The sequence below is a fragment of the Macaca fascicularis genome, chromosome 16 (assembly GCF_037993035.2).
Source record: "Macaca fascicularis isolate 582-1 chromosome 16, T2T-MFA8v1.1".
NCBI classification, from domain to species: Eukaryota; Metazoa; Chordata; class Mammalia; order Primates; family Cercopithecidae; genus Macaca; species Macaca fascicularis.
Genome location: NC_088390.1, coordinates 3,903,585 through 3,919,486, shown reverse-complemented (window position 1 = coordinate 3,919,486; position 15,902 = coordinate 3,903,585). Strand labels below are relative to the sequence as shown.

The following is a 15,902-nucleotide window of genomic DNA, read 5'->3' as shown; positions in this document are numbered from 1 at the left end:
GAGGTTACACAGTCTGGCGCAGTTCCCTAGGCGCTTGGCTGTTTCACCTGTGGAGTGCCAGCCACCCCACTGCCAGGGAGGCTGTGGGTGAGTGGCATTTGGACACATGTGAGTATCCAGGAAAGAGGTCAGGAGGCCGGGCACAGTGGCTTATGCCTGTAATCCCAGTGCTTTGGGAGGCCAAGGCAGGCCTCTTAAGGCTAGGAATTTGAGACAAGACGGGGCAACATAGCAAGACCCCATTTCTAAAAAAAATAATAAAAACATTAGCCAGGTGTGATGGTGCGCACCTGTAGTCCTGGTTACTCGGGAGGCTGGAGTGGATCGCTTGAGCCCAGCAGTTGAGGGCTGTAGGGAGCTGTGATCGCACCACTGCACTCTAGCCTGAGCAACTGAGTGAGACCTTGTCTCTAAAAAAGAAAGAAAGAAAGAGGTTGGCGATGTTGATAAAGATTTTTTTAAATGTTTTATTTTGATATAATTCTAAATTTACAGAAAAGTTGGAAGAATAGTACAAATAAATCCCATATGTCTTTTTACCCAGATTCACCAATTGTTGACATTTTGTCCCACTGGCTTTTTCATCATCTTTTTCTATTTATCTGTATTCATACTACATTTTTCTGAGCCATTTGAAAGTTACATTGAAGGTATTATACCCCTTTATCACTAAATACATTAGTGGATATTTCCTAAGAACAGGGACATTCTCTTACATAACCTCAGTACAATGATTAAAATTAGGAAATTCATCATTGATAAGACTTATGTATAGGTCGGGCACAGTGGCTCACGCCTATAATCCCACCCCTTTGGGAGGCCAAGGCGGGTGGATCACCTGAGGTCAGGAGTTTGAGACCAGCCTGGCCAACGTGGTGAAACCCCATCTCTACTAAAAAATACAAAAATTAGCTGGGCGTGGTGGCAGGCGCCTGTAATTCCATCTACTTGGGAGGCTGAGGCAGGAGAATCATTTGAACCCAGGAGGTGGAGGTTGCAGTGAGCTGAGATCGTGCCATTGCACTCCAGCCTGGGCGACAGAGTGAGAATCTGGGAAAAAAAAAATTATATATAATCCACAGACCTTATTTAAATGTTATCAGTTGTCCTGATACTGTCCTTCACAACCTGTTCTTTTTCTGGTCCCGGGATCCGATCCAGGGCCACTTGCTGCGTTCGCCTTCTTGTCTGGGGTGTCCTTTCATCTGGAAGAGGGCCTTGGCCTTCCTTTGTCTGTCCTGATCTTGACTTTTTTTTGTTTGTTTGTTTTTGTTTTTGTTTTTGTTTTGAGACGGAGTCTCGCTCTGTCACCCAGGCTGGAGTGCAGTGGCCGGATCTCAGCTCACTGCAAGCTCCGCCTCCCGGGTTCACGCCATTCTCCTGCCTCAGCCTCCCGAGTAGCTGGGACTACAGGCGTCCGCCACCACACCCGGCTAGTTTTTTGTATTTTTTTTTTAGTAGAGACGGAGTTTCACCATGTTAGCCAGGATGGTCTCGATCTCCTGACCTCGTGATCCGCCTGTCTCGGCCTCCCAAAGTGCTGGGATTACAGGCTTGAGCCACCGCGCCCGGCCTGACTTTTTTTTTTTGAGACAGAGTCTTGCTCTGTTGCCCAGGCTACAGTGCAGTGGCGCGATCTCGACTCACTGCAAGCTCCGCCTCCCGGGTTCATTCCGTTCTCCTGCCTCAGCCTCCTGAGTAGCTGGGACTACAGGTGCCCGCCACCACACCCAGCTAATTTTTTGTGTTTTTAGTAGAGACGGGGTTTCACCGTGTTGGCCAGGATGGTCTCGATCTCCTGACCTCATGATCCACCCGCCTTGGCCTCCCAAAGTGCTGAGATTACAGGCGTGAGCCACCGCGCCCGGCCGGTTTTGACATTTTTGAAGAGAACAAGCCTGTTATTTTGTAGGATGTTTTCACTTTGCATTTGTCTGGTGTTCCCTGATTGGATTCAGATGATGCATCTGGGGCAGGAATATGTAGGTAGAGACTGAGAATCATTCACGTAAGCGAGAAAGTGGATACCAGAAGTGGTGGCGTTCCGGAGCAGGCGAAGGTAGAGAGAGCACACATCCAGGGTGTGAGGAGGCCCAGGGGTGCTTCGGAGCCTGGAGGAGTTGTTGCCGTGGCAGTGGACGAGGGCGTGAGTGGACAGGGCCTCTGTGTGGGCAGGAGCTGCTTGCAGTATCAGGAAGAAGGTGGATTGTGAGGAGAAGAGATGACTCCTTGAACCCCGAGCTGGTTTAGTGAGCAGAAGTTCCATATATACTATCATTCCTGGGGTGCGTCTGTGACATGCGAGTGGCCCGTGTGACCCTGTGGATGAAGGTGGTTTTATACCCGTTGAGTTGGAAACATTCCTGGTTAGAGCCTGTCCCAAGGAGACTCAGAACCCCTGGAGGGTGGAGACCTTGTTCTGGCCGCCCCTGTGTCCTCAGCACTCAGCATGGGGCGCAGCATCGAGCAAGCACTGGGGAGTGTTTGTCGAGTGAGTACATGACAGAGGGAAGAGGTTCCTTGCAGGCCTCTCCTGCAGCCCACTGGAGCTGGGTGGGCAGAGGTGGCTGTGCCTGTGGGGGACTGATGTGAGCATGTTTCTTTCCAGGCCTTGGATGTGTGGGCCACCGGCGTCACATTGTACTGCTTTGTCTATGGGAAGGTGAGTGCTGGGGATGCCAGCAGAGCTGGGGCAGGTCCAGTGAGGCGGGCACGGGCAATGGATGCAGGCTCTTCCTTTCTGTCCTTAAGTAAAGTGGCTTTTGAAAGAGCCCACCTGGGCCGGGCGCGGTGGCTCAAGCCTGTAATCCCAGCACTTTGGGAGGCCGAGACGGGTGGATCACGAGGTCAGGAGATCGAGACCATCCTGGCTAATATGGTGAAACCCCGTCTCTACTAAAAATACAAAAAACTAGCCGGGCGAGGTGGCGGGCGCCTGTAGTCCCAGCTACTCGGGAGGCTGAGCCAGGAGAATGGCGTAAACCCGGGAGGCGGAGCTTGCAGTGAGCTGAGATCCGGCCACTGCACTCCAGCCTGGGCGACAAAGCGAGACTCCGTCTCAAAAAAAAAAAAAAAAGAAAGAGCCCACCTGGCTCAGAGAAGGCTGAGAGAGAAAGGGCTTTTTCTGTGTTCCTCTGGTCTCCTGCACAGTGCTTCTCGCGAAGGAGTCGCAGGACAGCAGACACACAAGGAAGGGGAGGTGCCGGTGGTGGTGTCGCCACCGCCCCAGCCAGAGTGCTCCCCGTCCCTCTGTCCCTTGACGCCATTCACTTATCGAGCCACGTGTTCACTCCATTGCTCATTCATTTGACAAATTGTCCTTCACCCCTACCCTGGCTGAGGCTGGACCCTGGGGACACCCGATGCTGACGTGACCGAGATCCCCGCCTAGTGACCACACTAAGGTGTAGGAGGGAATTTCAGTGAACATGTTCCCAAGCTCCAGGTCCTGGGAGTGGAGGCCTGGCCACAGGTGGTGGTAATGGCGGTGGGTGCACCCAGCCTGGCCTGGCCTGGCCGCAGATGGCAGTAATGGCAGTGGGTGCACCCAGCCTCACCGTTCCCTCAGCAACTCATTCATTCAGTCAACATTTGTTGAACATTTGCAGTGTGCCAGGCCCTGAACAAATGAGTTGAGGTCCTTCTCATTTAATGGGAGCCCAGAGCTGCCCCCCACCCCCGGCCCCACCAAGGGAGGGGGGCTGGTCCCCTGGCACGGGTCAAGGCCCTGGGCCCACATCCTCTGTCTTCCTCTCCACCCCGCAGTGCCCATTCATCGACGATTTCATCCTGGCCCTCCACAGGAAGATCAAGAATGAGCCCGTGGTGTTTCCTGAGGAGTAAGTTGTCCACCCAGGGGACCAAGGGGGCTACCACCCACTCCTGGTGTCCGAGTTTTAGCAGAGCTTTTGCCCTTTGAGGACCCCACCCCAGCCTGCAGATAGGAAGGTGGCGGTGCTGTTCCCCGGGAGGGACCCTGAGTAGAAGGACAGGTGGGACTCTGGAGCCAGGGTCTCTACGACGTCACTGTACGGATGGGAGCCCTGAGATCCAGGGTTGGCCACAGGCATCATTCACACGACTCCTTCACCGCAGGACTGCCTGGCGTCGGTGGCGCCAGCCCCACCCGGCCCCTGAACTCAAGGGGGACTTCTTCCCCCACTCAGGGTCGGGGAGCTTCAAGATGCCAGTGCGTGCTCCCGTTTCACAGATGGAAAGAGGACACTCTGGAGGAGAGCTGTCAGGGGGCTGGGACCCAATGAGCCACTCTTCCTCCCCACTCCTCCCGTTGTGACTGAGGTCTCTGGGCGTAGCAGGGATGTGGGGGAGACCTTGCTCATGCATGGTTCACCTCATGATGGTTTGGCCACCGTGGCAGCCGGCCTGAGCTCCCTGACTCCTCTTTCCAGAAGTGAAATGGAGGCCGAGTGCAGTGGCTCACACCTGTCATCCCAGCACTTTGGGAGGCTGAGGTGGGCAGATCACCTGAGGTTAGGAGTTCGAGACCAGCCCGGCCAACATGGTGAAACCCCGTCTTTACTGAAAATACAAAAAATTAGCCAGGCGTGGGAGGGCGTGTCTGTAGTCCCAGCTACTCGGGAGGCTGAAGCACGAGAATTGCTTGAACCCGGGAGGCGGAGGTTGCAGTGAGCCTGGGCGACAGAGCAAGACTGTGTCTCCAAAAAAAAAAGAAGAAACTGAAATAGGACTTGTCCTTAGCGACTCCTGCTCTCTCCTGCTTATTTCCTATGTGGTCCCCAAGCCCCGTTGAGCCCTCTTCTTCCCTGTCTCTAGGCCTTGTTGCCACCTGCACTCCTTGCCTCATTCAGGCCTCAGGCCCCTCCCCAGACTTGTGTGGCCACCTTCCCCCGGTCTCACTGCTGCTGGCCTCCCTCCAGTCCAGCCAACACAGCCGGGTGGAGGCAGCCCTGACACACGAAGCTCAACAAATCTGCCCACATCTCCGGCCTGAAGTTTGTCTGAGGCTTCTCAGAGCCGCGCCCTGGCCCTGGCATTCACGCATCTCCGGGTTCTGCCACCCGCTCATCTGGGGCCGCCTCACTCCCCTTTCCGAGCACCAGCCAGCAGGCCTCTGTCCATTTCCTCCGCATCCTGTGATTGCCTTCCCTCGCGGCCTCCGCAGTTGTACCCCTGGTTCCTCTCATCCTGCTGTACCCCCTGCCAGCGATGTCTTTCTCCCCAACCCAGGGATTTTAAAAGGGATGACGCATCTAAGACAACAGGGGGAACCAAAGTCAACAGTCCGGAGAGTGGCTTTCTGCTCCCCAGTCTTGGAAGGATGGGCTCCCCAAGACCACTGGTGGCAAGGAAACTTGGGGTTTGAGCAGAGACAGTTGGGGCTGATGTGCTGGGCGGCTGCTCCTGCCCATCTGAGTCCCATCTCTGCCTGCACTCTTCTGGCTGGCACTGTGCCAGCCTGCTAACCTCCCTGGGCCTCAGTTTCCTCCTCTGTCAGAGAGGATCTTCTCTGGGTGTAGAAGAGGATGAGGTGGTGAGTGGGACCGAAGCCCCTGGTGTCCCATTAAACGACTCTCCTCACCATCTTTGCCACCCAGTGGGGTGTCCAGCACCCATGGAACTCTGTGTGTGCCTCTGTCCCGGAGGGAGACTTTACCTCCTGCTCGGGAAAGGCTCTCTGAGCACTTGGGAAGTTCCCTCCTGCTGTTCGGAACTCAGTCTTCCCATCCGAGGGGCGAGGGTGTCGGGAGGAGAGGTGGACAGGAAAGCGTCCTCATCAGCCATCCCACCCTCCTCTCCTCCCTTCGCCCTCTCCAGGCCAGAGATCAGCGAGGAGCTCAAGGACCTAATCCTGAAGATGCTAGACAAGAATCCCGAGACGAGAATTGGGGTGCCAGACATCAAGGTCGGGGAACTGGAGGTCTTGGGCTGGGCTGGGACACAGAAAACAGGCGTCAGTTTCCCTTTCTGGAGAGACCGACACCAGGCTGCATGTGTGCTGGGTTTGGGTCTGTGGACTTTGGACCCCTCCTGGTGATTCTGGTAAAGGCTTGGAGTCCTTTGCTGACTGAGTGTCTACCTATGGCCTGACCTCTCCCCCTCTCCCTGCCCTCTCGGTCCCGACAGTTGCACCCTTGGGTGACCAAGAATGGGGAGGAGCCCCTTCCCTCGGAGGAGGAGCACTGCAGTGTGGTGGAGGTGACAGAGGAGGAGGTGAAGAACTCGGTCAGGCTCATCCCCAGCTGGACCACAGTGGTAAGAGGGCCGGGGTAGACGTTCCCTTGTCCTGGAGGGCCTGGGGGTCCTGGGGGGCCTGAGCCTTGCTCTGTGCCCGCCTCCGTTGGGGGACAGAGACCTGCCTGGCCAGCCAGCTGTGATCCTGGGCCACTGGAGCCGCCATTCTGCTGGAGGCCCATGGAGTGAGCCCGTGTATCAGTTAGACGGCCCCTGTGTCTTCCCCAGAGCCCATATCAGGAGGTCTTGTGGTCAGGAGACCAGGAGGCTTGGTGAGGAGAGTAACCGATTTAAAGAAATACCAGGTGCAGTGGCTCACACCTATAATCCCAGCACTTTGGATCACCTGAGGTCAGGAGTTCCAGACCATCCTGGCTAACATGGTGAAACCCCATCTCTACAAAAAAAAAAATTAGCCGGGCGTGGTGGAGGGCGCCTGTAGTCCCAGCTACTCAGGAGGCTGAGGCAGGAGAATTGCTTGAACTTGGAAGGCGGTTGTAGTGAGCTGAGATCACGCCACTGCACTCTAGCCTGGTGACAGAGCGAGACTCTGTCTCAAAAAAACAAAAAAATGGCCGGGCGTGGTGGCTCAAGCCTATAATCCCAGCACTTTGGGAGGCCAAGACGGGCGGATCACGAGGTCAGGAGATCGAGACCATCCTGGCTAACACGGTGAAACCCCGTCTCTACTAAAAAAATACAAAAAATTAGCCGGGCGAGGTGGCGGCGCCTGTAGTCCCAGCTACTCGGGAGGCTGAGGCAGGAGAATGGCGTAAACCCGGGAGGCGGAGCTTGCAGTGAGCTGAGATCCGGCCACTGCACTCCAGCCTGGGCGACAGAGCGACACTCCGTCTCAAATAAATAAATAAATAAATAAATAAATAAATAAATATAGGAAAGAAAGAAAGATATAGATGGCCTTTGCTGAGCGGCAACAATCACCGTGACTGGAAGAAGCATTTCCTTCTGTCCAGTTATTGAACTTCCGTTTTCCAGGCACTGCCGAGGACACGGCAGGGGAATGGCCTGGGCAGCCGTTGGATTGGAGAAGTGGCCCCAAAGCCCACGTATCAGTTCGATGGTGCCTGCGTCTCCCCCAGAGCCCACTCACGTTTCGGTTTTGCTCCTCTTCCTCTGCTCAGCTTCTGTGTTGGCACTTGGAAGTGGTTCACGTAGTACCTGGTGGCCACTTGGGGCCACTGAGAGCCCTGCCCTGCCCCTGCCTGAGAGTCAAGTGAGTCGGCAAGCACAAGGCCAGGAGCCAGAGCTGGGGCCACTGCCCCTGGCAGGGCCTGGCCTTGCACTTTATTCCCCGCTGCAGGGTCCCGGCCCAGCTAGGAACAGCTGGCTGAATCCCTGCCCCCTATGCTTACTTGGCTCTGTGGGGTCCCTGGAACCAGGCAACTCCCACGGGGTCCCCATGGCCACTTCTCTGGTCTTAGCTACCACCTCCTCTCTCCCAGACCACCGGAAGAACCTCCCACGCTGTCCTTTGCTTCTACTCTCACTCCCCGTCCCCCTAGTCAGTGCTCAACTCAGCACCCAGCATGGTCCTGGTGGCATGAATGTGTCACCTCCCAGCTCAGAGTCCGCTTCTCATGGGGCTGCCATGTCCCTCAGAGTCGGGCCCCCAGCCTGCCCTCCCCCTGCCCTATTTTTCTGCGGGGCTCCTGCACCGTCCCCCCATCATGCACTCGACTCTGGCCACGTGCCATGGAAGAGGCTGCCCTAAAGCCTTCAGATTTTGCTACCTTCTGCCTGGGGAGTCCCACCCCCGACTGCCACGGGACCTGCTCCCTCACTTCCTGCGGCTTTTTAAGCCAGGGTCCCCTCCGAGAGAGAAGCAAGCCTTCCCTGCGTCACACCTCATCGCCATTCCTTGTTTTATTTTTTCCTTTCCACTTACTGACATACGTATTTTGCTGATTTTTCTTCTTTACTTATCACCTGCCTCCTGAAACTAGAATATAAGCTATATGATGGCCGGGCGCAGTGGCTCACACCTGTAGTCCCAGCACTTTGGGAGGCCAAGGCGGGAGGATCACTTGAGGTCAGGAGTTTGAGAACAGCCTGGCCAACATGGTGAAGCCCCGTCTCTTCTAAAAATACAAAAAATTAGCCGAGCGTGGTGGTGGATGCCTGTAATCCCAGCTATTCAGGAGGCTGAGGCAGAAGGATCATTTGAACCCGGGAGGCAGAGGTTGCCGTGAGCCGAGATCGTGCCACTGCACTCCAGCCCCGGGCAACAAGAGCGAAATTCCATCTGAAAAAAATAAAAAGGCTATAGGGCTACATGAGGGCAAGAATTTTGGTCTCAGTGTGGCCCCAGTGCCTAGAGCAGTGTCCAGCACACGGTAGGCAGCCAGTGGTGACCAGTGTTGACAGGATGGATGGAGACAGGCGAGTGAGTGAAGGGACTGGCAAGTGTGCTGCTGGCTCTCTGCATGTGTGTGAGTCAGCGTATGTGTGGGCAGGGCATGGAACCGTCCTTGGCATGAAGGAGGGACAAAGGCAGAGAGCCAGGCTGCAGCAGCTGCCCCCCTCCTGGCAGCCCCCCTGGCTCGGCCACCAACTGCGGCTCAGCCGCTTCCCGGGCCACTGTGCAGTAGCATCTTCTTGGCATCCTCTCTGCGGCCGGAAGGTGGGAAGGATGGCACAGCATCCTCCATGGCGTTGCTGCCGTGGTGAGAAGGTATTTTCTTTTTTTTTTTTTTTTTGAAACGGAGTATCGCTCTGTCGCCCAGGCTGGAGTGCAGTGGCCGGATCTCAGCTCACTGCAAGCTCCGCCTCCCGGGTTCATGCCATTCTCCTGCCTCAGCCTCCCGAGTAGCTGGGACTACAGGTGCCGCCACCTCGCCCGGCTAGTTTTTTGTATTTTTTAGTAGAGACGGGGTTTCACCGGGTTAGCCAGGATGGTCTCGATCTCCTGACCTTGTGATCCGCCCGTCTCGGCCTCCCAAAGTGCTGGGATTACAGGCGTGAGCCACCGCGCCCGGCCGGCCGAGAAGGTATTTTCTAATGGACTCCTACTTCCAGCCCTGGCCCTCCCCACTCTTTCAGCCTGGCCTTGTGGCCCCTTCATGGACCGGTCCCGGCCCCCCTCCTCACGCACCAGCGGCACCCAGCTCCTCACCGTTCCGGGACTTTGCCGCCAGCCCCCGTGTTCTCGTCCCCGCCATGCCGTGCTGTGCTGATTGAAATGAGACCCACGCTGCGGCCCCCTTGGCAGCTGCTCTCGGGGAATCGGAGCAGAGGTGGCGTGTCTGGGAGCCTGGGGCCTGTGCTCCTCACACCGCCATGTCCTCCTCAGATCCTGGTGAAGTCCATGCTGAGGAAGCGCTCCTTTGGGAACCCGTTTGAGCCGCAAGCACGGAGGGAAGAGCGATCCATGTCTGCTCCAGGAAACCTACTGGTGTAAGTACTAGTGGGCCGAGGCCTGCCGGGTGCTCCCTGGAGTCGGGTGGGGAGGCCTGAGGCCCATCCTCCCGCTCTCACTGTCGTTGGGCCGAGGCCAGAGCCTGGGGACTTGGCCAGGTCTTGGAGTTGGCCCCGTTTGCATCTCTGTCCCCGAGGTTAGTCAGGGTGAGAAGGGACCTTTTGGGCCCAGCCCTTGCTTCATTCCTGGGGCCAGCATCCCTCACATACACGCTTCCAGGGATGAGGAGCTCACGCAACCCCTCCGTGGGACAGGAAGACCCTTCTTCCATCAAGCTTGATGTCACTCTCCGACTGGGTCCAGCCCCTCTGGGGCTTCAAATCTGTGGCCTCCTCAGCCCTTGGCAGCCTGGCAGAGGTTTGCAGACGGGCTGATGTCGGCTCCCTGTAGGAGGCTGGCGGGCTGTAGAGGAGGGGCGCTGGCCCCTCTGCCTGGCCCTGGGGACTGTTGGCTGCTCTCCCGAGTGGCCCAGGCTGCCTGCAGCCATTGCTGGGGCTGTGCGCCCAGTCAGCACTTTGTGAGTGCTTGTCCAGTGAGTGAGCAGGGACAGGCTGGCCAGTGGACCACGGGAGAGGAACCCGCATTTGCCGAGGGCTCCCCACAGTAAGCCATGCCTGTGGATTCGCCACCTCCTAGGAAGGTCCAGAAAAGCCGCCCCTCAAACCCGTGCCCCTCATCCTCAGTAGTTCCACCTTCTTCCACTGTAATAAAAGCCAGTCTAGGATGCTGATAAAGCCTGCTGGAGTTTGTACACAAACCTGCAGAGAGAAAACGGTCGGGGTCCTGAACCACAGCATGGTCCTGGAACAGCCACTGCCTTCCTCTGGCCCCGGAGGGAAGCTTCAGGGAAGGGGCTGGCGGGGCTCTGTGTGGAAGGCGCACTCCCCTTGGCACTCCCAGCGCCAGGCACTGTCCGGGTGCATTGGCTTTGCACTGTCCCCAGGCCTGTCCGGGCCCACCATGTTGGTGTCCTGTGAGGTCTCCCTCTCGTAAGAGGGCCCTTCAGAAGACTCGGGTCCCCTGGTAGTGGATGAGCTGACATCTGCTCCCTGCTGGAGGTGCTTGCATCCAGGGAGAGTCACATCATGAGGTGTGGGGCCTGGAAAAGGCCTGGAGATCCCAACTGCAGTTTTTCTATCATCTCTTCAGTGAGGTATTGCGGTTGGGGGAGGATTCTCTGAATTCATCTAGGAATATAGGCCCCTGACGCTGGAATTGTGCTTAGTGCGTGTGTAGCGAGGGGACGTATATAATTTGACATCCAAATGGGGGCACTTTTGAGAGTGAAAGGGGAAGCCATTCATAATTATGCCAGCACGGTGGCTTATGCCTGTAATCCCAGCACTTTGGGAGACCAAAGCAGGATTGCTTGAGCCCAGGAGTTCAAGACCAGCCTGGGCAACATAGCAAGACCCCATCTCTAAAAAAAAAAAAAATTAAAAAGTAGCTGGACGTGATGGCGGACGCCTGTAGTCCTAGATACTCAGGAGGCTGAGGTGGGAGGATTGCTTGAGTCTGGGAGGTGGAGGTTGCAGTGAGCCAAGATTGCACCACCATACTCCAGCCCGGGTGACAGAGCCAGACCCTGTCTAAAATATGTATATATATATTTATAATAATTATGCCAGGACAACAGGTGGAATCAGGACTGTGTCCAGCAAACCTGGACACCTGGTCCCTCTGACTCAGAGCCTATGGTCCAGCACCCTCTAGTGGTGGGACAAGGCAGACACAGGATAAAGACAGTACCTAGGTTGTACCTGGCAAACAGAGTGACAAGATTGGGCTTAATACTTTCCAGCTATAAAATTATAGAATTCTGTGACCCAAGTTTAATTTGGTGGTAGAGCTTTTTTTTTTCAGTAGAGATGGAGTCTTGCCATGTTGCCCAGGCTGGACTTGAACTTCTGGCCTCTAGCGATTTGTCCACCTCAGCCTCCCAAAGTGCTGGGATTACATGTATGAGCCACCACACCCTGTCTCTAGGTTTAACTTTGAAAGTAGATTTTACCTCATCAAGTCCCAATATTTATCCTTGATAGACTGTTTTGGTTTTTTTGTTTATTTGTTTGTTTTCAGACGGAGTTTCACTCTTGTTGCCTGGGCTGGAGGGCAATGGCACAGTCTCGGCTCACTGAAACCCCTGCCTACTGCATTCAAGCAATTCTCCTGCCTCAGCCTCCCAAATAGCTGGGATTACAGGTGCATGCCGCCACCACACCAGCTATTTTTTTATTAGAGACGGGGTTTCACCATGTTGGCCAGGCTGGTCTTGAACTCCTGACCTCAGGTGATCTGCCCACCTCAGCCTCCCAAAGTGCTGGGATTATAGGTGTGAGCCACTGTGCCCGGCCATAAACTGTTTTGTATACTTTGGGATAATTGTAGAAACTCTGTAGTAGAGTTAAGTGGGGTTGGTCCTTTTTAAAGATATCAAAACCCATTTACTCATTTTGGGAGGAAAATTAGACACCTAAATCTGTTGAATATGTAACGGAATCCTAAGACTGATAGATGGACTCTGCCCTGTGAACAAGGCAAAGAAAAAAGCAAAATGAAAGCCCCTCTACCCAGATCTGCTGGGGGCTGACTGAAGTCCACACAGAAGGCCCTCAGGCCGGGCACCGTGGCTCACGCCTGTAACCCCAACACTTTAGGAGGCTGAGGTGGATGGATCACTTGAGCCCAGGAGTTTGAGACCAGCCTGGGCAACATAGTGAAACCCTGTTTTTATAGAGATAAAAAAATTAGGCTGCCGGGCACGGTGGCTCAAGCCTGTAATCCCACCACTTTGGGAAGCCGAGGCAGGCAGATCATGAGGTCAGGAGATTGAGACCATCCTGGCTAACACGGTGAAACCCTGTCTCTACTAAAAAATACAAAAAACTAGCCGGGGCCGGGCGCGGTGGCTCAAGCCTGTAATCCCAGCACTTTGGGAGGCCGAGGCGGGCGGATCACGAGGTCAGGAGATCGAGACCATCCTGGCTGACACGGTGAAACCCTGTCTCTACTAAAAAATACAAAAAAAAACTAGCTGGGCGAGGTGGCGGGCGCCTGTAGTCCCACCTACTGGGGAGGCTGAGGCAGGAGAATGGCGTGAACCCGGGAGGCGGAGCTTGCAGTGAGCCGAGATCCGGCCACTGCACTCCAGCCTGGGCGGCAGAGCGAGACTCCGTCTCAAAAACAAAAAAAACAAAAAAAACAAAAAACTAGCCGGGCGAGGTGGCGGGCGCCTGTAGTCCCAGCTACTCGGGAGGCTGAGGCAGGAGAATGGCGTGAACCCAGGACACGGAGCTTGCAGTGAGCCGAGATCCGGCCACTGCACTCCAGCCTGGGTGGCAGAGCGAGACTCCATCTCAAAAAAAAAAATTAGGCTGGGCGCGGTGGCTCATGCCTATAATCTCAGCACTTTGGGAAGCCGAGGCGGGCGGATCACGAGGTCAGGAGATCAAGACCATCCTGGCTAACATGGTGAAACCCCGTCTCTACTAAAAATATACAAAAAACTAGCCGGGCGTGGTGGCGGGCGCCTGTAGTCCCAGCTACTCGGGAGGCTGAGGCAGGAGAATGGCGTGAACCGGAGAGGTAGAGCTTGCAGTGAGCTGAGATCCGGCCACTGCACTCCAGCCTGGGTGGCAGAGCGAGACTCCGTCTCAAAAAAAAAGAAAATTAGCTGGGTGTAGTGGCATGTGTCTGTAGTCTCAGCTACTCAGGAGGCTGAGGTGGGAAGATCGCTTGAGCCTGGGAGGCAGAGGTTGCAGTGAGCCGAGATCACGCCGCTGCACTCCAGCCTGCACGACAGAGCAAGACCCTGTCTCAAAACAACAACAACAAAACTACACACACAGAGAGAAGGCCCTTGACCAGGCTGATAGTCAGAGGATGTAGGGAAGTCAGCTGGGTCAGACTGTGAGAGGCTCCAGAGGCTGTGCTAGGAGGTTTAGACCTCATCTCTGGTCAATGGGGGCCACGGAGGCATTGTGGGCTGAGGCTGGGGGCTGGGAGACCGCCAAGGAGCAATTGCCGTGATGTAGAGAGGCCAGAGGGAGGCCAAGCTTGGGGCAGTGGGTGAAGAGGGCTTTGAGAGATTCTGGGATTCAAATTCCTATGTGTGTGAGGGAGAGTATCCCCCTGAGGGTATATTCTGACCCTGAGGTCCCTCTGTCCCTGGTGTCCCCTGAACAGGAAAGAAGGGTGTGGCGAAGGGGGCAAGAGCCCAGAGCTCCCCGGCGTCCAGGAAGACGAGGCTGCATCCTGAGCCCCTGCATGCACCCAGGGCCACCCGGCAGCATACTCATCCCGCGCCTCCAGAGGCCCACCGCCCTCATGCAACAGCCGCCCCCGCGGGCAGGGGGCTGGGGACTGCAGCCCCGCTCCCGCCCCTCCCCCATCGTGCTGCATGACCTCCACGCACGCACGTCCAGGGACAGGACTGGAATGTATGTCATTTGGGGTCTTGGGGGCAGGGCTCCCACGAGGCCATCCTCCTCTTCCTGGCCCTTCTTGGCCTGACCCATTCTGTGGGGAAACCAGGTGCCCATGGAGCCTCAGAAACGCCACCCGGCTGGTTGGCATGGCCCAGGGCAGGAGCAGAGGCAGGAGACCAAGATGGCAGGTGGAGGCCTGGCTTACTGCAAGTGAAGAGACCTCCCGCTGGGGCCGGGCAGGCCTGGCTCAGCTGCCACAGGCATATGGTGGAGAGGGGGGTACCCTGCCCACCTTGGGGTGGTGGCACCAGAGCTCTTGTCTACTCAAATGCTGGTGTGCGGGCTCGGACCCCTCACTGGGGAGAGGGCCAGTGTTGGAAAATTCTGATTCCTTTTTTGTTGTCTTTTACTTTTGTTTTTAACCTGGGGGTTCAGGGGAGAGGCCCTGCTTGGGAACATCTCACGAGCTTTCCTACAGCTTCGGTGGTTCCCAGCACACCCCACCATTATTTGGCAGCCGAGCGGACGGAGCTAACTTTCCTGGACTGTGTTTCGCATTCAACGTTATCTGGAAAGTGGGCTGAACGGAATCAAGCTCTGAGCAGGGGCCTGAAGCGGAAGCACCACATCGTCCCTGCCCATCTCACTCCCTCCTTTGATGGCTCCCCAGAGCTGAGGCTGAAGAAGACACCAGGGCTGACTTTGACCGAGGGCCACGGACGCGCCAGGCCTGTGGCCCTGCACATGCTGAAATAACTGGAACCCAGCCTCTCATCCTACACTGGCCTACCCATCTGGCCCCAAGAGCTGCACTCACATTCCTACAATAAAGGACAAACTGTCCAGGTTGGAAGGATCACGAGACACAGAACCTGGAGGGCTGTGCACACCGGCAGGTGGCCTCTGCGGCAGCTGCCTCACCCTGAGGACATCAGCAGTCAGCCTGCTCAGAGCGGGGGTGCTGGAGCGCGTGCAGACACAACTCTTCCGAAGCGGCCTTCGCCTTCTCTCTGGGATCAGTGTCCGGCTGGCCGGCCTGGCGTTGGCTGACCAAATGCTCGTAGAGGTTGACCCCCACAGGGAAATCACACAGGACGCAGACCTGCCCTGAAAACATGGATGGACGAGGGATTTTGGCCACAGGTGTGGGTTTCCCATTGGAAGAGGGCTTGTTTGGAGAAGGGGGGCTGGCTGGGGGAGAAACCCGGATCCCGCTGCATCTCCACGCCTGTGGGTGCATGTCGCGCCTCCACGCGCACACGCGTGCGCGTGCCCATCTGCTGCACACAGCTCACTCGTATGTCCTGCACCGGTACACGCATCTGTAATACAGTTTCTACGTCTATTTAAGGCTATAGGAGCCGAATGTGCCCCGTTGTCAATGGGTCCACGTTTCTCCCTGGCTCCTCTGTGCTAAGGCAGAGTGTGGCCCAGGGCTTAAGAAGTTATTCCGTACTGTTTTTAAGAACACTTTTATAGAGTTAGTGGAAGGCAAGTGAAGAGCCAATCACTGATCCCCAAGTGTGTCTTGAGCATCTCTGAGCGTCTGGTCTGGGGGGACCACGTCGATCAGACCCACCCTTGGAAAGCTCTGGGGTGGACCCAGTTGGGATGCTCGCCCCGTCACTGAGGGTTTTGGTTGGCGGCGTCGTTTTTGAATGTAGCACAAGCGATGAGCAAACTCTATAAGAGTGTTTTAAAAATTAACTTCCCAGGAAGTGAGTTACAAACAATAAAAGCCCTTTCTTGAGTTAAAAAAAAAAAAAAAAAAGGCTTGTGTGTACATTTTCTGCATCTGGATACATGTTCTTTCTTTCTCAGCAGCT

At 55.9% G+C, this 15,902-nt stretch overlaps 1 protein-coding gene across 12 annotated transcripts in view; it reads left to right on the top strand.

Annotated features, from left to right (window-relative positions):
• The window catches only part of CAMKK1 (calcium/calmodulin dependent protein kinase kinase 1), a 34,032-nt gene extending 18,586 nt beyond the window's left edge, over positions 1-15,446 (top strand). For 11 of the 12 annotated variants that reach the window (XR_012425137.1, XM_074018259.1, XM_074018257.1 and 8 more), the window contains exons 11-16: positions 2,609-2,662; positions 3,766-3,839; positions 5,797-5,884; positions 6,106-6,234; positions 9,524-9,627; positions 13,835-15,446. Coding sequence is in view for 11 of the 12 variants with exons in the window: in XM_074018259.1 (XP_073874360.1) it covers positions 2,609-2,662; positions 3,766-3,839; positions 5,797-5,884; positions 6,106-6,234; positions 9,524-9,627; positions 13,835-13,907 (522 nt within the window). In the remaining variant the exon portion in view is untranslated. Of the gene's footprint in view, positions 1-2,608; positions 2,663-3,765; positions 3,840-5,796; positions 5,885-6,105; positions 6,235-9,523; positions 9,632-13,834 lie in introns of those variants that run through there. The other variant, XM_074018254.1, reaches the window with a different exon arrangement.
• Positions 15,447-15,902: the final 456 nt, after the last annotated feature.